Source organism: Eleginops maclovinus, chromosome 8 (assembly GCF_036324505.1).
Source record: "Eleginops maclovinus isolate JMC-PN-2008 ecotype Puerto Natales chromosome 8, JC_Emac_rtc_rv5, whole genome shotgun sequence".
In the NCBI taxonomy this organism is placed as follows: Eukaryota; Metazoa; Chordata; class Actinopteri; order Perciformes; family Eleginopidae; genus Eleginops; species Eleginops maclovinus.
The window spans coordinates 2,729,582-2,748,998 of record NC_086356.1 but is presented as its reverse complement, the minus strand read 5'-3'; the positions used below and the strand labels follow the sequence as shown (position 1 = coordinate 2,748,998).

General features: G+C 42.9%; 1 protein-coding gene across 1 annotated transcript in view; it reads left to right on the top strand.

Moving 5' to 3' along the window:
• The window catches only part of tln1 (talin 1), a 55,847-nt gene extending 37,229 nt beyond the window's left edge, over positions 1–18,618 (top strand). The window contains exons 41-57 of the mRNA XM_063889453.1: positions 237–407; positions 1,822–2,070; positions 2,421–2,540; positions 3,408–3,554; positions 3,653–3,819; positions 3,970–4,153; positions 4,295–4,420; positions 4,548–4,664; positions 5,074–5,259; positions 5,352–5,459; positions 8,004–8,109; positions 10,720–10,844; positions 11,042–11,167; positions 12,176–12,238; positions 12,320–12,502; positions 16,257–16,382; positions 17,274–18,618. Coding sequence (XP_063745523.1) covers positions 237–407; positions 1,822–2,070; positions 2,421–2,540; positions 3,408–3,554; positions 3,653–3,819; positions 3,970–4,153; positions 4,295–4,420; positions 4,548–4,664; positions 5,074–5,259; positions 5,352–5,459; positions 8,004–8,109; positions 10,720–10,844; positions 11,042–11,167; positions 12,176–12,238; positions 12,320–12,502; positions 16,257–16,382; positions 17,274–17,408 — 2,439 coding nt within the window. The 3' untranslated portion in view covers positions 17,409–18,618. The remainder of the gene's footprint in view (positions 1–236; positions 408–1,821; positions 2,071–2,420; positions 2,541–3,407; positions 3,555–3,652; positions 3,820–3,969; positions 4,154–4,294; positions 4,421–4,547; positions 4,665–5,073; positions 5,260–5,351; positions 5,460–8,003; positions 8,110–10,719; positions 10,845–11,041; positions 11,168–12,175; positions 12,239–12,319; positions 12,503–16,256; positions 16,383–17,273) is intronic.
• Positions 18,619–19,417: the final 799 nt, after the last annotated feature.

Below are 19,417 nucleotides of genomic sequence, written 5' to 3'. Positions count from 1 at the left end.
CACTGACATGCATTAAACGTGATAAAGCAGTGGTGGAAGAAGCATTCAGATTTTAAGTAAGAGTAGCAATACTAAATTGTAAAAGGACTCCCAAAAATGTAGGGGAGTAGAAGTATAAAATAGCACCTCAAAATTGTACTTGAGTAAATGTGCTTTGTTACTTTCCACCACTGCGTCGAAGCCATGTTCCTTTGCATCAGGATTCTGTTATGATCTTGTCCTTGTGTTGCCTTCAGGTGTCTCAGATGTCCAGCTACTTTGAGCCCCTGATCATGGCCTCCATCGGCACAGCCTCTAAGATCGTCAGCAGCCAGCAGCAGATGGCTGTATTGGACCAGACCAAGACTCTGACCGAGTCCGCCTTGCAGATGCTTTACACCGCCAAGGAGGCCGGAGGAAACCCCAAGGTACTGCAGGGACCGACAGACAGGAAGCTGCTGCACAAACATGGCAGCATGACCTAGAATATGCAAAGTAGCATGCAATCATCTAATAATTATCTAATGCATCGTGTTGTAGTTCACCTTAATAGCCCTTTCAGATGCCAGCAAGTCTTCAAAATTGTGTATAATTATTACAATTGTGGGAAAATATCCTCTATTATATATCAATTATTGAGCAAACGAAGCAAGTAGCCAAAAATCTAATTGGATTTTTTGCAAAAACAATAAATATTTAAGGATGCAGATAATTTATTTTGTGGAAGATCTGTGTTCTCATGAGAGGAACATTTTGGAGGGATATTCACAATTTAAATACAAATGTAGAAACAGTTTAAGAGAGACGTCAGAAAAGTGGAACAAAGGACCATCTTTAGACCTGTGAACAAGAGACTTCATCAAGGATTAGATTCAATCAATCAATCAATCAATCAATCAATCAATCAATCAATCAATCGGATTTTAAGGATTAATGCTTAATGTTTTTCAGACGACTCAATCTCTACCTCCATGACGAAATACTAAAGACCACTTTAAGCAAAGGTCCCCGTTTGTGCGTTATTTGTATTATCCAGTATCAACAAAGCACACAGTTTCCAATCATTCCTTTTCTTGAGCCTTTCCTATGGCTCTCCTGCTAGCTTGAATCTCTCCGACTGGTGTGCCTAATGGTGCTCTGCTCCCACCACCCCCCCGTCTCCAATATATGCAATTACACCCAAACATGCCTTCAAAATAAAAGCATAGAAACAAATCTAACTCACCTTAATAATAATAAGATATTCATTATAAACAAAACAGCAAGTAAATAAATGATGATCTATTAAATAATAGAAGGCAATGTACAGCTCCAACGATACAGAGGCTGTGACGGTTAAATAAAACATGTTTTTATGGAAAGCAACAGAAAGAAAGAGCGTCTAATAATAAGATGCACAACAACAGATCTCTTTTACTCCTGTGGTGTTCGTTCCAAAAAGAACATGGTGGATAAATAAAGCATTTAAATATCCGCCATGCAGACCCGTTGGTTCTTGCAATGGAAACATTAAAACCATTTGTCTAGAATCAGAATCAGGTTGGTTGCCAGGTAGGATTACAAATACAGGTCATTTACAGTGGTGTATAATGGTGCAAACAAAACCAGTAACAAAAATGACCTAAAAAAGCAGCTCATGAAGAAAAATTCTAACAAAATATTCTTTAAAATATTATACATAAAAAGTTTGTGACCGTAAAATAAATGAAATGTGTATAATATATCAGAATTTTAAAGAGGTAGCGATGAACAGAGACGGTGTGAGAGTGTGTTGGAGTTCTTTTAATGTCTGCTGGGATGTTTTAGCATCTGTCAGTCATACGTGCGTTTCTGTTCCTGCAGGCGGCGCACATGCAGGAGGCCCTGGAGGAGTCGGTGCAGATGATGAAGGAGGCAGTCGATGACCTGGGGGCCACGCTGGCCGAGGCCGCCAGTGCAGCGGGGGCTGTGGGCGGCATGGTGGACTCCATCAATGACTCCATCAACAAAATGCAAGACTCCCCGGACATGGAGCCTGAAGGCACCTTCGTGGATTACCAGACCACCATGGTGAAGACGGCCAAGGCCATCGCCGTCACCGTGCAGGAGATGGTGAGGAATCGTCGTGGTTCTGAAAGTGGACTGTACTTATATAGAGCTCTATCAGGTCACTTCGACCCTCAAACACTTCAAATACTACGAGTCATTCACCCTTTCACACCTCATTCATGCAGAGCAGCACCACTTGCTCTAGGGAAGCTAACACTCAGACACACTCACACACACACACTCACACACACACTCACACACACTCATTCACAGTTGTCCATCGGGAGCAACTCAGGGTTCAGTATCTTGCCCAAGGACACATCCACATGTTGACTGCAGGACTTGTCTTTTTTAGAACCTACCCGGTGAAATATGTTGTGATTGAACTACGGTGCTTCCTCTTCTCTCCTCAGGTGACCAAGTCTAACAACAACCCTGACGACCTGGGAGGATTGGCCAACCAGCTGACCAATGAGTTTGGAAATCTTGCAGATGAGGCCAAATATGCAGCCGTGACCGCAGAGAATGATGAAGTAAATACAAACACGTACCTCGTTTCTGTATTTAAGGTTTATTAAAATAGGATAAGTCTTGTTGGTACTCTTCTACAACAACATCGTAGCAAGATAGGAAGCTTCACAGTTACAGAACAGGAATTAAAAACAAGAACAGAGAACCTGTCATGGTACCAAAGAGAACAGCATACTAAAAAGCATCTTCAGACAGAGTTGCTTTGGATCTGTTTCGAGAGACCAGCTCATGTTGCAGCTTCCTCTAAGCAAATGGAGCAGCTAACTAAACTTTACCCAAGATCAGGATAGACTTTTGGGACGGTTGTTATAAAAAAAAAGTCAAGCCAAGGACTTCCAGTACTTCTCAGACAGAATAAAACATCTGCAGATGAGGTGGAAGAACACCAAGCCTATAGTAAATAACGACATGCTAATGGTCAGGGCAGAACATCCAACCTGAGCGTACAAGGAGCGATTGAGCGGAGTTTTAATTAGTAATGAATCTCAGTGCCACGTAGTAGACGGTATCCAAAGAGTGTAGGCATTAGAAGATGCATTCATATAATCACTACAGTTTAGCAGAGGCATAAATGTTGAAGTCTCTTCTATCCTGAAGACGTGTTTCTAAAGTAGAAACCTGTTTTTATCCTGACTTTATTTGCCATTTGTTGAATGAAAGGCTTAAAAGAAAGAGAATGGGCAATTATAACTCCTATGTAATTGTATTTAGACACAGATTTGATCTCAGAGTGGTGATGGTGTTTAGACTTTAGCTTTGTCTTGTCAGCCTTCGAAACAAGTCTGAAGTCAGGGAGTCTGATGTGGGGTAGACTCAGAGCAGAACGTCTTCCTGTCGTCATTCTGATTCGTCCCTTTGTGTCTCCTCAGATCGGTTCCCACATCAAGAAGCAGGTGGGGGAGCTGGGCTTCAGCTGCACAGGACTGGTGACCAAAGCTGGAGCTCTGCAGTGCAGCCCCAGCGACTCGTTCACCAAGAAGGAGCTGATCGAAAGCGCCCGCAAAGTGTCCGAGAAGGTCAGACCCTCAAACCAATCACAGGACTTCCTTTACATTTTAAGATACGCTAGATATGCAGATTGAGTCCAACTTCCTCTTGCTCTTCTTGCTTGCAGGTGTCCCATGTGTTGGCGTCCCTGCAGGCGGGTAACCGCGGCACGCAGGCCTGCATCACAGCCGCCAGCGCTGTGTCGGGGATCATCGCAGACCTCGACACCACCATCATGTTCGCCACCGCGGGAACCCTGAACAGAGAGAACGCAGAGACCTTCGCCGACCACAGGTACTGACCCCTGGATACTGTATCAACAACGCTGTGTTTTCCTCCAGCTCAAACTGATTTACGTTGTGAAGTTGGAGTATTTCCTGCTTGTTATGAACATGTGTGTACCATCAAAGCTCCTCAGTGATAGATCTTACTTCCTGTGTGCAGAGAATACATCCTGAAGACAGCCAAGGCCCTGGTGGAGGACACCAAGCTGCTGGTGTCTGGAGCCGGAGCCAGTCAGGAGAGACTGGCGCAAGCTGCCCAGTCCTCCGTGTGCACCATCACCAAACTGGCTGATGTGGTCAAACTGGGAGCTGCCAGCCTGGGATCTGAAGACCCAGAGACACAGGTACGACTCAAGTCACAATTTCAGTTTTTAACCGTATATCAAACACCTTTAATCTTTAAGGAGCTTTAGTGGAGGTTATCTTTGGTTTACTCGGACACACCTGCTTCTTAGTGTGTCTTCTAACGGGTCTTCTCTCTGCAGGTGGTCCTGATCAACGCAGTGAAAGACGTGGCTAAGGCTCTGGGTAACCTCATCAGCACCACCAAGGCCGCTGCAGGCAAACCTCACGACGACCCCAGCATGCTGCAGCTGAAGAACTCCGCCAAGGTGAGACACGCATCCTGAAGTCTCATGAGGATCCTCTACGGGCTCGCTGTACTTTGATTGGAGCATATCGACACTTTCCCAGATGCATTTCTTAACTACAGCCCTACTGTGACTTGTCTTTCTGCAGGTGATGGTGACCAACGTAACGTCCCTCCTGAAGACGGTGAAGGCGGTGGAGGATGAAGCAACCAAAGGGACCCGAGCTCTGGAGGCTACCATTGAACACATCAAGCAGGAGCTGGCTGTGAGTGATGACACGTAGTTTTGTAGACTGAATCAGAAGTTGTTCCCTCACATGTATGATACTTATCTGTTGCGTTCAGCAGGATAATCTCCACATATAAACAACACTGTTATGATCCTTTAATCCCCACCACTAAGCTAAAGGCGAATAATGTTCGGCATGGTGACTCATTTAATCACCTGTTAGCAGCAGTTTTTAAGACACATAAGCTTCAAACATAGGTATTTACTGCTTTTAAATGTTGTAGAAGAAAACCTAAACATCTCTCAGCTTTTGTTGAACACAGTGACTGGTACCAGAAGTGGTAAAATGCTAAATCATTTCCAGGTTCCCCCCACCAGTAGAAGAGGCTGTAGTCTCATCTGAAAGCTTCTTCTCCCATTAAAGAGGATTTTTATTCTCCACTCAGGTGTTCAGCAGCTCTGAGCCTCCTCCGAAGACCACCACACCGGAGGAGTTCATTCGCACGACCAAAGGAATCACCATGGCGACAGCAAAGGCGGTGGCTGCTGGGAACTCTTGTCGCCAGGAAGACATCATCGCCACGGCCAACCTCAGCAGGAGGGCCATCGCCGACATGCTGCACTCCTGCAAGGTAGAGATTAGAGAGATATATATACTTTATCTAACCTCTTTTTAGAAGCATAGCATTTTGACATGTCCCACTGTCTCTGTCTGCTCCCTCAGCAAGCTGCGTACCACCCAGAGGTCAGCAAGGACGTCCAGATGAGAGCTCTGCGCTATGGCAACGAGTGTGCTTCTGGATATCTTGGGCTGCTGGAGCATGTGCTGGTGGTAAGACATCTTTACACACACACTGCACTGTTCCTAAAAGCATTTCATGACTTGGACAGGAGTCTGAAGGAGGTAGTCCCGCCTCCCTTTCACTATTACATGTTCTCCTTCCCTCACTCATTCCCAGGGCCCGAGTTGATGAGTAAAAAGTACACCATTTGGAGAAGTTTTAACATACATGCACGATTCCTGCAGCTCTGTTCGTTATAAAATCATGTGTAGGAAGTGTTTAGGAAAGTCTCTCTCTATAGACACAGAATAAGTAGAATTTGCTTCAAGCTCGTGCAAATCATGTGTAGTTCCTTATGTCATTTAAACATTATTGTGCCAGTTTTGAGTCAGAAAGTGATTGTTAGTCAGGTCATTAGGTTTCAAAATAGCACACACAGAATATAAAGTACATTGACTGGATCCTCAGCACCTCTCAGTCCCATTAACTCCACTTACTGTGAGCTTTGTTCATCATTCCTTTGAAAAGCAATGACAAAAGGGACATCTCTATGGTAGGTCAAATAAAAACCATCCAGAGCTGTGTCAGTTTCTTCTGATTCTGTGGAGTGTTTCTGACTCCACAGGTTGTTGCGCTATTGTCATAACTCTATCTTAAAACATGCTTTATCTAAGATCTCATTTGTCCATCTTGGGACATTTTCCAGCAACAGCATGGTGGCTGCATGCATACAAACCTCTGCTTCCTGTGTGTGATACCAGCAGCTGTCATGTGTTTAAAGACCTCTTTTCTTTCCCTTTTTCCTTTTTCCTCTCTGTCAATGCTCCTTTTAAACTTGTGGCTCACTGATGTGGGTGCAAGCCGGTGAGTACGCTGCGGGAATGACCTGCACAAGAGTGGCGAGGCATTGGTGGAGTGCTTTACTGAATACTTAATACCACAGAGTAGCATCAGCAGCACGCTAACAGATGCGTGGATGCATGTGTGTGTGCATCCGGAGACACCAGACGGATGTTAGACTCCACTTGACAATCGGTATGCCGATGGTCCATCTGTTCCCATCATGTGGTAGACTAAATATCAGATCACTTGAATGTGTTGTGTGTCTGAATGCTAGGTTAAGAGATATTCTACTCCCAATGCAATGTGTTGTGCATGGTGTTGTACTAAATCTCTATTATTTGAGGAAACAATCTGCGTATAAATGTTAAATACCTTCCACAAATCAAAGGTTTTTTCATTTTTAAATAATAGATAAATGTACTTAGAGTCACTGTGGCATTTTGGGATGGTGAAAAAAATGGAGAATTATAGACGTAATAAAATAACACAATAAAAAGCTCATTTTAAAATATTAAAATATCTACAGTAGAAAGACATATCACAAATAGTATACAAAATATTCCAGATCAATGAAAAATGATCAATAAAAAAGCCCATAACATTTCAGGAGTCTCCTTCTCGGAGTTGAGAGCAAAAGGCTCTACAAAAAGTTGAATCACTAAGAATTGTATGACTTCACACACAAACTAACTAAGTGAGGGATTAAAACATCTACATTTAAATGGCTTAACAACCTGCATGGTTAAAATGCATTGGTAGATGTTTGTTTTCATTTAATTATTAAAGTATAATCTCTGTTCATGAGTGTAAAGCAATGCTAATCGAAGTAGAAGAGGAGCAGGCCAATGGGATTTGAATACTCTGTTCTGCCCTCTGATGGCTGGAACGGAATGACATCTTGACCTCTGCAGGAAATAAAGTTTAAACACGCTGCTGATTACGTTGTTTGTATTAAACACAAAACCTCTCCCACTATCTAACGCTGTTTCCCTGTAGGAGCTTGTGTCATGGTGTTCTCTCTGCACATTGTGTGTGTGTGTGTGTGTGTCACTGTTGGTGTGCAGACGTGTGTGTTTGGCCCGCTGCATGCGTTCTTGTGCACTTACGTCCTGGCCTCTATCCTCTCATGACAACACATCTGAATAAACTTGAGCTGGGTCTGGCCTGAGCCCTGTTAATGCCTTGCACCTGTCACACACACCACTCCAACCTGAGGCCCGCATGTCTACCTAGGACAGTCTGAGGACACACTGAGCAACAGTACAGGAAGAAAGCCTGAAGTTAAAGTAGAGTAGTATTGTCTTAAAATACTCCATTTCCACTCAAATACGTAAGGCATTACCATAAATATAAATGATAAAGGTACAGTGGGAAGTTATACGTCCAGCTAAGAGAGAAACTCTGCCAGCCAGAGTTGAGGAGTTTTTGCAGAAGGCAGGAATGTTTCCTGTGTCTGTCCTTGTGACAGCGGAGCATGATAGCATATGTGACAGTCCAGTGTTTACAGATTTAAAGAGGTGTTAAGACTCGTTATCTATCCTTAGTTCTGTAGGTAAAGTATTACAAAGGATGCTTTTACTAGACGGTAATCCCCTCTGGTTTTGGGTTTGTCCTTTTTTGTACCATCAAGGATCTGAAAGGAAAGTTATGGGTTGTGTACCCTAACTTTAGCTAATCCAGTAAGTGTTAATATGATGCATAAATAATGCAGAATGTGAATGCATAATTCATGTTTCCCCCCTCTCCCACAGATCATCCAGAAGCCCTCTTATGACCTGAAGCAGCAGCTGGCCAGCTACTCCAAGCGGGTGGCAGGGTCTGTCACTGAGCTCATCCAGGCTGCAGAGGCCATGAAAGGTAGTTTAACCTTTGACCCCCTCAACAACAGGAAACTCCTCAGGGTGTCGTTTCCTGTCTCAATTTACATCCAACCATGTTCTGATTAATCCACCTGAATGGCATTGCATGTAGCTAGATCTTTATAGGAATAACTCTAATGAACAATATCAAATATATTAGAATGAGATTTCCCTTTCTTGTAATAAAGTACTTAGGGGACGGGAAACCAGGGGAGAGTCAGGGAGAGGGACTGTGAGTGACTCTGGGCAGCTGGGCTTCAGTAGGTAGTGGGGCACTGGCCAGGTGGCCCCAGTTCGGCTGATTGGCCTCCTCAGCTCCACCCTCCTCCAAAGACCTGCAAGACACACAGGCAACAAGCTTTGTGGACGTTAGAGGGTGTAAACATTATACAAAGTAGTGTAGAAATGAAATGCACTTTAGAGCTGGTATAAAATATATGCACTATAGCCGCCTTTAACTTAGCATCATCAAGTGGTGCATTGATAACGCATCACACATTGTAGGCTAACCCGGAAGTTAGCATCACCAGGGCTACTAAAATCAACGGGATTTGTATATTGGATTTCAGTATGTTGCAGAAAATAAGATCAGAGCAAACACAGGGTTTGATGACCTGGATAATCTCCTTTATGAATGTTGAAACATGAATGCAATCAGCAGAAGTAAAAAGCTAACGTTAGCCTACAGAAGAGCTACATCATCGCTAAGCTAAAGGTGGCTAATGCTCGGCGTGATGAAGTTCAGTCGTCTCATTAAGTCATTAAATGGCAACCGCTGGTTTTATGACACAGAAGCTGCATACATTAACCAGTGGGGTGTTTACTGGTGTATTTCTTGTAGCAGAACATGCATCTCACCAAAAACACGAACAAAACACCTTTGGCTTCGAGACGAGTGAACAGGAAGTGGTAAAATGCTAACCCCCTTTTCTCGTTAAATGACACATCACTGCGCTACTGTATGGAAAGAATAAAGATGAATACATTATAGACCGTTTACTGACACTAGAAAATATATAGCTCTTTCGAAAATGTTATAAATAGAACTAGGAACTAAGATGAATGTGCAAAGTCAGCCAATTATGTGAGGTGTACATCTTACTGGGTATCAGAAAAGGCAGGCAGTAATTCACACTGCCTTTTAAGATTTGAGTGTTGAATAGCCCAGCATCAGGTCTTATTTTGAACCCTGGCAGTGATTTTCAGTAGGATTAGTACAGAGTCCCCTCAGAGTGCTTCAGTTTCACACTGCATGGGACTCGCCCCTCTACAGAGTCAAGTACATTGAACCTGAAAGGCTATTCTATGAATCCACCATGTGTCAAATGGAGGGAAAGTCCTCCTCACCGATTCATGAAGCTCTGCTGTGGGTTCATGGCTTCATTAGGCACATGGGAGATGATGGAGCAGGATCTGGTTTCAACAGCATTTTATCTGATCCAAAATCAGCCTCAAACGCACTTAGCTTAATCCTTTCAAATCTCTTGTCCAATTCATCAAGGCTTCACCTTTCATTCACTTTAACAGCAACTAAAGTCATAAATAACTGAACCACAAACATGCTGCAGAGGGTTTTATAACCGCAGCTACCTAAAAACCTGTAGCTATGCCTAACTACATCCAGAATGGAGTAGAAAAGAAAGACGTCTTGGTATTTCCTGGACACCATCCAACATGGAAAGTGGTCATTGTAACTCAACCCCATTGACCCTGAATAATGACAGTGCAGAGTTCCCTCCTCAGAGATTTGCAATTGGGACTTTCATCCTCTGGTGTCATCATATCATGGCAACACACACTGTTTGTTTGTGAAACACTGGCGGGAGGACAGTTAGACAACGCCTTGCCCCCAAATCAGTGCAAACATATTGCACCTAATATAAATAAACAGTGTTTAATTATTGTTTGCTATTAATAGGATAAGTTATTCAGGATAATGCTCTTTCATGATCAGTGGAAAATGATGCATTTGTGTGTGTTAGTTGTGAAGTACTTCGTCACTCAAGGTTATTTATGAAGCACATTTCAACAATTTTAAGTCTTTTAAAAAAACATTAAAAAGAAACACGTTTTAAAATTACATTTAGATATATTAAATAAAAAAGAGTACATATTAAAACAAGCTAAAATAGAATAATACAGGTAGAAAATACAATTAAAGAAATGGCTCATAACACTGCAGGGTAGTATAGGAAGTCACTTGATTTATAATAAAATCAAAGTCTGCAGCCTTGGGAGAGTTGCATATTTACCTGCATATTTTTGGGAGTTCTTCACAGATATATGGAGCGTAATAACTGCCTGCAATGCACTTAATACATACTAAAATATCAAAATAATAATATCGTTATACATGCAAAGGATCCAGCTCAACTTGCTCATTACAAAAAAGGAAAAATGTAAACCTGGATGATCTAAATATCTGCAACAGAACATAAAAAAGACAGAATATGCGATATAAAATACTTTACTGCGAAAGTTTCTATTAAAATGCATTCTGAGACTGACAGCCATATTATAATTAGCATTATACAATATTCAGCTAATAGAAAATCTGGGTCAGGTTGATTTTAGGCTCAAATTGTGTGTGTGTGTGTGTGTGTTGCAGGCACTGAGTGGGTGGACCCCGAGGATCCCACCGTCATCGCAGAGAACGAGCTGTTGGGAGCGGCAGCCGCGATTGAAGCAGCTGCCAAGAAACTGGAGCAGCTGAGACCCCGCACCAAACCCAAGGTCAGAGGGCTTTTTACAGCAGCCACACTGAGCCTGTTAACCTCAGCACAGGGTCATACACACTACAGGGTGTGTGTGTGAGCTCTCAGCCCCTCACACCGTGAATAATGGCTGTCCCACTCACCTAGCCGGCCGAATTCATGTTCTCTCAACCCTGTGTGTGTAACCTGTGTGTTTATGGACTCTCTTGTAAACAGGAAGCAGACGAGAGCCTGAACTTTGAGGAGCAGATTCTGGAGGCGGCTAAGTCCATCGCAGCTGCCACCAGCGCTCTGGTTAAAGCGGCTTCAGCGGCGCAGAGGGAGCTGGTGGCTCAGGGGAAGGTACGAGGATGAGTATTCAGAATCCTGCAGGAAATATGCACAGTGAACCCCCCCCCCCCCACAGACCAATGATTAACCCCAAACAAAAAAACAAAAACATGATTACACCTGCCGGTCTATTCTTCAAGCACACGTCTCTTCTCTCTTAAACACTGCTTGTAATTGAAACCCTGTTGCTGCCTTCCAAATGAGAAGGATTTGGCTCCATGTACAAGAGCCGGACAACCAAAGTGTGTGCGTTCATGTAGGACTGTCCCTTGGAGATCTATAAACCAGTGGCCGCATAGATAGGAAACAAACCAGCAAAGGAAGGATCTATTAACTCACAGTTTAAGAGCTCTGTTGGGAGACAATTCACCATATTGGAGTAGTAAAAGGGGGAAATGCACAGTAAACAATACAGGAAGAGATAGTCCTTGTGCCATAAAGTGAAGCCGTGCATAAGAATGTAATTTATCCAACCAACGGGAGGTGTTCACTCATTGTACTGGTTTTATAATACCTACAGCTAGGTAGACATACCTTAACTTCATCCCATTTTTTAGCCTTGTTTATCCTTCCCACCATGATTTAATTGCTTCTACTTCAGGAATAAACCAACTAGAAGTTTAATTTGCCCATACATGTCATTCTCCTCCCAGAAAACCAGAAGCCTGTGTCCTACAGTACATTCCCCTCTGCCTGTTTCTATGTTTTCTAAACTACAGAGCAAAGCTGTAAAATATTGAGATCTTTTTTAATGAATTTAGACTTCAAGAGGACGTACGTTGTCATTCTCCTCTTGGTGTGAGCAGACCATAAAAAATTGAGTTATTTTGGTCTCTTTTAAGGGGTTTGTTAACAAAAATATAGAATAGCACCAGCCTTATCCTCCCATGAACACAAAGGGCACCAAGAAGCTATCAGAGTAAACACAGCGGGGAAAGGAAACACAGAGGAACGATGACAGACAGTAAGAGGAGTAATATTAATTTGATGAAGATGCTGATCCAATGTTCTGTGTTTCAGGTTGGAGCGATCCAAGCCAACGCTGTGGATGATGGCCAGTGGTCTCAGGGTCTGATTTCTGCCGTAAGTCTCCCTCTTGAGGTTCATTTAAGAATGTCTCAGAGTATTTAAAACCACCTCACCGTCGTGCCTTTGCCTCCTCAGGCTCGGATGGTCGCAGCAGCCACCAACAACCTGTGCGAGGCCGCCAACTCGGCGGTGCAGGGCCACGCCAGCGAGGAGAAGCTCGTCTCGTCCGCCAAGCAGGTGTCGGCCTCCACCGCCCAGCTGCTGGTGGCCTGCAAAGTGAAGGCCGACCAGGACTCCCAGACCATGAAGAGGCTGCAGGTGAGCCCTGCGTGTTCATGTCTTTACAGCAAAAGGTTTATAGGAACAAGGATGTACAACCATTGAATGAGTTCATTTATGGAAAGGAAATGAATAAACCTAAATCTATATAATCAAAAGTGAAATCATTCACACATTTAAAATAGGTATGAACACTAGGGGGCATGTGATCAGTGCTGGATCTGTGTAATGGAACAAAGATATGACTATTTAGCACACTTTAAAGTGCTTTAGATAAGCATTAACACCCAATGGAAAAAATAATAAAACAAAACAGACAATCCATAAACCGAGAGGAGGTAGTTAAAAATGTACATTGGAAATACAGATGATGCTGCAAGAAGTAAAATAATAAAACCTAGTGAAATGTTCTCTGGAAAGCGGCATTAAAGAGAAAGGTTTAAAGCATCTTAGGTTTGGAGAAGACCTCAGATGTTCAGGACGTTCGTTAAGGTAATAGTAACATTTTGAAGACTATTCTTTGAGTTAGTGGAAGCCAGGGCAGAGCTCTGAGAACTGGAGTGATGTTTTCTACTCTTTTAGTTTAGTAACTTGACATACGTTAGGAATGACTTTCAAGGAGGAAACTACACTCAGTCACCCCTAGAGGTTCAAACTGCAACAACACTTACTTTCTGACCAGTCCGGCCTTCATCAGGGTCAACATACGGGCCACAAGCTGAACCCGTTGCTCTTCTGACTTTCTCCATGCACTTTGGAAGTAGGTGCCGGGACTCTGAGTGTCTGCGGTCACTGTCACACCTGTAGTTCAGTCCATTTGTTTCTCACCATGAAACAAAGGACCCACCGGTGCCTTGTAGTTCTTGTGTGCTTTGTTTCCACCCTGACTTATTTCAAATGCACCAGCAGGAGTTAACTCAAAGTCACATGGACTGACGAGCCACTCATTGATTGGATAGATTTAGAGCTGTCATCCTGCTTCATCAGCACAGCAGTATTTACACCCACAGAAATGTCTCAAATTCAAATACCTTTATTGGCATGTACACAATGACAGAGTATTGCCAAAGCTTCTACTGTATATATACATAATCATTTGGAAGATATTATACATTTTGAACAAAAGCTACTCTTCCTCTCAAATTCAAATAAGCTGTATTGGCACAAACACAGTCCTTTCAGATTGTTTTAGAAGCTGAACACAATCCTGCTCCGTCAGACTGAAACCTGATGCTGTGAAATGCGTAGTGAGATGTTTGACCCCCATCTGCACCTTTGATTCAGACCCACGGTACCTGCTGTGGGAACAATGGTCCTATCACAGCCCTAGTCCTCCTGCAACAGCTGCGGTAGTTAGTCTTTTAATAGGCTGGAGTGTGAGTGTTTGGGATTACAGGTGAGCTGCGTGATCCGTACAGCTGCTGCATCGGGATTAGTCCGCTCTATTTTTAGGACAGGTACCTTTTAGCTGCGCTTCAGTATTTTTAAAGGGCTACTCCTGAAGTTATTGCCTTTCCATAAAGTTGGACTGAGACGGAATAAAACACTGAGGCTGAGATATCCTGATCATAAGATCCAAAAACACTAGAGCCTACATTTCCCATAATGCAATCTGTTTTGTCTAGTAAAAGTCACCTGCCGTTTATAAGTGCAGTGTTGGAAAAGATCAAAGTACATTTACTAAAGTACAAGTTTGAGGTACTTCTCTCTGAGCCCCTTCATACTGTTATTCCTCTACAATTCAAATTTCACTTTACTACATTTAATTTAGAGATGTAATAACTAAGTACTTTATAAATTCAGAAGTAAAGAGTAAATGGGGGCTTTAAGCATTTCAACAGAAACCTCCTTATACTATACTCTTGATTCTAGTATTTTTACAGCACCTGCATTATTATCTCCTACACACAATAAATAATACTGTTTCCCATGCTGGAGACTCGCCTGTTATATTAGTGGCTGCCCTTCTTTTTGAGCTGCACTGAAAGCTGTGATTCCCTGATGAAATAATGTAGCACGGGGGGGGCGCGGGGGTCTGACCTTTCTGTGTAACTGATGCAGAGTTTCCCAAGACATAACAGAAACAACAAGTATTTCCTGTCACCCCATCCACCCAAAAAATACTGTCTTTAAGGCTGTGGGTGTGTGTGTGTGTGTGTGTGTATGTGTGGCTAGAGAGCACATCAGCCTGCCCAGGCCATCTCATATTCTCCGATCCAATCAGCAGTGGCTTATCTCCTGCTCTTCTGGGCCTGCAGCTGCCATCGCAGTAATTCCCATACATTTATGTCTACAGGAGCTCTGGAAACAATCCACCAGTCCACCCAGAACGGGAAACATTAGCCCTGATCTATGATTACCCCGGCAGCACTTGCTCTCTGCACTCTGTGCCCTGGTGTTTTTTAAGGCTTGTAATTATTCCTGAGTGCCGAGTAACGTACCGTCTCTCGGTGGAGCATTTGAGCATCTGAAGAAAGCAGCAGGTGGTCCAGGAAATCCACTGGTTCTGGTTTAGTTGGTACCAGCTCCAAAAAGGCAGGATCATTTAGCAGACAAACTGGGAGCGATTACAATCAATTCTGATGGATTTACAGATGGTGATCCAGATGGCCTTGTCACATAACTGAGAGTTTAAGTAGCAGTTTATCAGAAATTAGTCCTAAAACCTGGAGAATTGTCAGCATTTTGGCGCTTCCTCTTTCACATTTTAAGAGTTGTATAACCGTGTGTTTGCTTAGATGCCTGATATAGGGGTATAATATGTCAGTAAATACCCCACTGGTTTAAAAAAGTCGAGGGAGCCCTTGCGATACTCAATTGTGGTTCTCCCTTTACAAAAAAAAAAAGGACGTCATCACCGAGCCATTCAGCCATTGGCTTGTCGACACCGAGTTAAACATGCATGAAATATGACGGTGTCCATCCGGCTTGCCGTAGTTGGGTTGCAGCTAAGTGTGAGTGAAATGTGAGCTCATAGGTCACTGATGCAGACGGCTGTATTGATTTAAACCAGTGAACGTCTGAAAGGTAAACAAACCAGGGGATCATTCTCAGAGCTGTGATGGGAGGATTTTGAGTGGATTTCTTGTGTATTTCCCAGTCAAAACAAGGTGTTAAATTGCTCTTTAGAAAGCGATTTGCTGTGCATTTTTAGAACATCAGCCCCCTCCCCGAACCTCCCAGGGCCAACGCTGTGACAGTCCCAGTTAAGTGTACAGTGCTCTGATGAAGGCAGTGTTATGCCGTATGTCAGGGCCAGACAGTAACATTAACATTCCAGCCAAAGATAAACCACCAGAGGAGGATTCTCTAATGTGTGTGTGACTGCCAGCCCAGTGTCTGATTTCAGGCCACGGAGCCGCAAAAGGAGAAAACTCCTCTCCCTTAGAGGCCTTTGAGAGGAGTCTGCCTTTCGTTGCCTTTTACAGTTATTCTCAGGCACTCAGCTGGAAAAAAAAAACTGTTATGGTTTTCTCTCTCCGAGCGCGGCTGGAACTTTTCATTCCCTTTCCTGGAGTTGCTGTTCCCAGGGAGCACAGCTGATGGGTCTGCTTCCACATTCCCTCAAAGACAAGTTCATGGTCCATGGTTACATATATGAGACATCTGTTTAGCATGCTTTAAGTTCTCTGTATTCCTTTCAGTTTGACAACATTACATCTCATTGAGCTGACACTTTGAACCAAAGCGACTTACCAGAAATGCAATAAAGGAAAAAACAAACATAAGATGACTAAAGCTTCCACAAACTTCTGTAAAACACACATTTAAATGTCTGTTTTTGTGCCTTCAGGCTGCTGGAAACGCTGTGAAGAGAGCCTCTGATAACCTGGTGAAGGCGGCGCAGAAAGCAGCGTTTGACGCTCAGGACGACCAGGCTGTGGTGGTGAAGAGCAAGATGGTGGGGGGCATCGCTCAGGTGAGGAGCACAGACACAGACACCCAAATATATACATTTCATACATATTTTGGTTTGCATATTACACCGTCTTATATGACATCCTGTTTTCCACATATCATCAAAAACATTTAGTTGTTTTGTATTTTTCTTTCCTGCTATCTTTCATTTCCTCTTCACCCCTTTTAAATCTGCAAACAAATAAACAAATGCAAATGTAAATTATAAGTTAAGATATCCATGAGCAGTGTACAACGTTTTAAAACCAGCTGAGATGAGATGGAGTATCATGCATAACTTATTCTATATTTTCATGCCAGTACTTTTTAAATGTCTAGTTAAGATTTTGAATGCAGTCTTTACACAGTTTAGTATTGTCTCTTACTTCTCCCGCATCTAACACGTCATATTTTATACATCATTCATAGTTTTTAGGAACATGAACTGGTCTCTACAACTGTCCATTAAATGTAAGGCAGCTTTCAACACAAGGCAATTCAAAGTGCTTTACAGAAATAAAACATTCAGAACGAAAGCAGCAGAAACACACATTATATATACAAATAAACATAACAGCCAATATATGAACAATATAGAAATGATTTGCTCCCACATTTGTGCAGCTTGCTATTCTTGGACCCTATCTGAAGTCACTTAGGGTCTTTAAGTATTTCTGCCATCACTTAATCAACACTTACGGTAGAAATAATGTCAAAAGAGTGTGTGTGAGGACCCTAACCCCAATTATCTAGTTGAGTAGAAGCCTAAAATACCTTCCCAATTAAGTAAATGTACTGCAGTTCACCACTGGTTTTGTATGAGTTCTGTCTCAGTTATGTCCGGGGGGGAGGTGGGGGTTTATGGATTGCTCTGGTTATATCCTGCCCTCTGATTGGCTGTGTGCCGTTGCAGATCATCGCGGCTCAGGAGGAGATGCTGCGGAAAGAAAGGGAGCTGGATGAGGCCAGGAAGAAGCTGGCCATGATCAGACAGCAGCAGTACAAGTTCCTCCCCTCAGAGCTGCGGGAGGACGGCCAGGAGCAGTGAGACAGAGGGAGGGGGGGGGGGGGGGGTCGGTGACGCAGCAGTGATGAGTGGAGCGCTCGGGTCCTTCCCAAGCGACATGTAGGGAGACTACAGGACAGCATCACTGAACCCCACAGAGGGTTCCTTTCAATCCGGTTCTGTATTTAATTCTTAAAGTCAAAAGTGAACTGATGCCAATGATTATACATTTTGATAAGACAGAAAGATATACGCCTTCAGTCCTTATTAAGGTGCTTTTTGATTATATATGATCACGTACTTTTCCATATATATTTTTTTTTGTACATGCTGTGTGGCTTAACAAAATCCTGCCAATAAATTCTGCTTCCCTGCCTGCTGTCACGTATCAGAGAGACGGAGGAGAGCACGGTTAAGGTTTTCTATGCAAATTATGCATACTCTATGCACATTTTCTATGCTGATGTTTGTGTTGTGTGTGTGAGCATGTTATGAGGTAAGAGAGGCACAGTGTCTCCTTACCGGTGATTATGTTCAGTACTGTATGTTACTTGTCATACTGTATTAAGGAAAATGAAATAAAAAGGTAGTTTTTAAAGTTTAGATTTGGATAAAATACCTCAGTGGAACAAATCCGAGTGGGAAACCTTATTTTTCTAAAGATGGAGCTATGAAATGTATTATAAAGGAATCTTCCGACAAGGCGCCATGATAGTCAGTATTTCCTCAGCTATAGTATTTAGGCCTTAGATTAGAATATTTGTTTGTGTAAAGATTATGAAGCCATATATTTAACTTTGATACCTTGGACATCACACTGACTGAATTTGCTCGGTGTTTGTGTTATCTGTGCCAATATGAGTGCCTGACGCAGTGCTTTAGTCTTTCCAGAGAATTCCTGCACAGTACAATCATGGGTGCTAGTGTGATTTATGTCTCATTAGCAGGACGTTAAGCTCGCTGTGCTTACAAAGTGCTTTTATACAAATGGTCAGGTGCCATCAACAGACACCAACCACATACCCCCTAGATGCACTTCATTTAATAATTTATCAGACCCTCAATTAAATCCACCCTTACACCACGTGTGTACAAAGTCTTTATGTTCTCTGACGTTACTCAGCATTCCTTATAGTGACTGTAATCATCTGTCTTTTTGTTCTTTTGCTCACATTTTGCCTTCAATTGCAGCATCACCACCTCATTGGCACTGTAACAGATTTATATTCAATAAAGCCAGTTTTCAGTGACACTGTTGACGTCCATTTCTTGACATTTCTCACTGCCCTCACCCTTCCCTGTCTGTTTTATGAATATATAAGAAAAAAGTTGATGTGTTTTAATGTAAGTGTCCATAACCAGCATCATTTTATGATAGAATCACACATCATATCAGGCTCACAGACTGGTGTGTGTAATATCAGCTGCAACTCATTCTTAAGGTTTAGGAAGGCATGGCTGGATTAACCCCCCTGTAGGTCCAATGGGCAAAAATAGGTTGCTGGGCCCCTATTAAGTAGTTTAAAACACGTGGTTAAGGTTGGGAATTGAAACTGAGCTTCTTATATGAGTTAAGTAAAAAGATTGGGTTAGACTGCATTTTAATATAATTTAAGGACAGAATATAAATTATGTTTGATGTGATAGGTTGAGTAATTTATTAACGGTGGTGACCTGAAGTCATGTGACCGTGCTGTAGTTCCTTTATAGCCCAACGTTAGCCACCTTTAGCTTAGCGGTGGTGACCTGAAGTCATGTGACCGTGCTGTAGTTCCTTTATAGCCCAACATTAGCCCCTTTAGCTTAGCGGTGGTGACGTGATGTCATGTGACCGTGCTGTAGTTCCTTTATAGCCCAACGTTAGCCGCCTTTAGCTTAGCGGTGGTGACATGATGTCATGTGACCATGCTGTAGTTCCTTTATAGCCCAACATTAGCCACCTTTAGCTTAGTGGTGGTGATGTGAAGTCATGTGACCGTGCTGTAGTTGCTTTATAGCCCAACATTAGCCACCTTTAGCTTAGCGGTGGTGACCTGAAGTCATGTGACCGT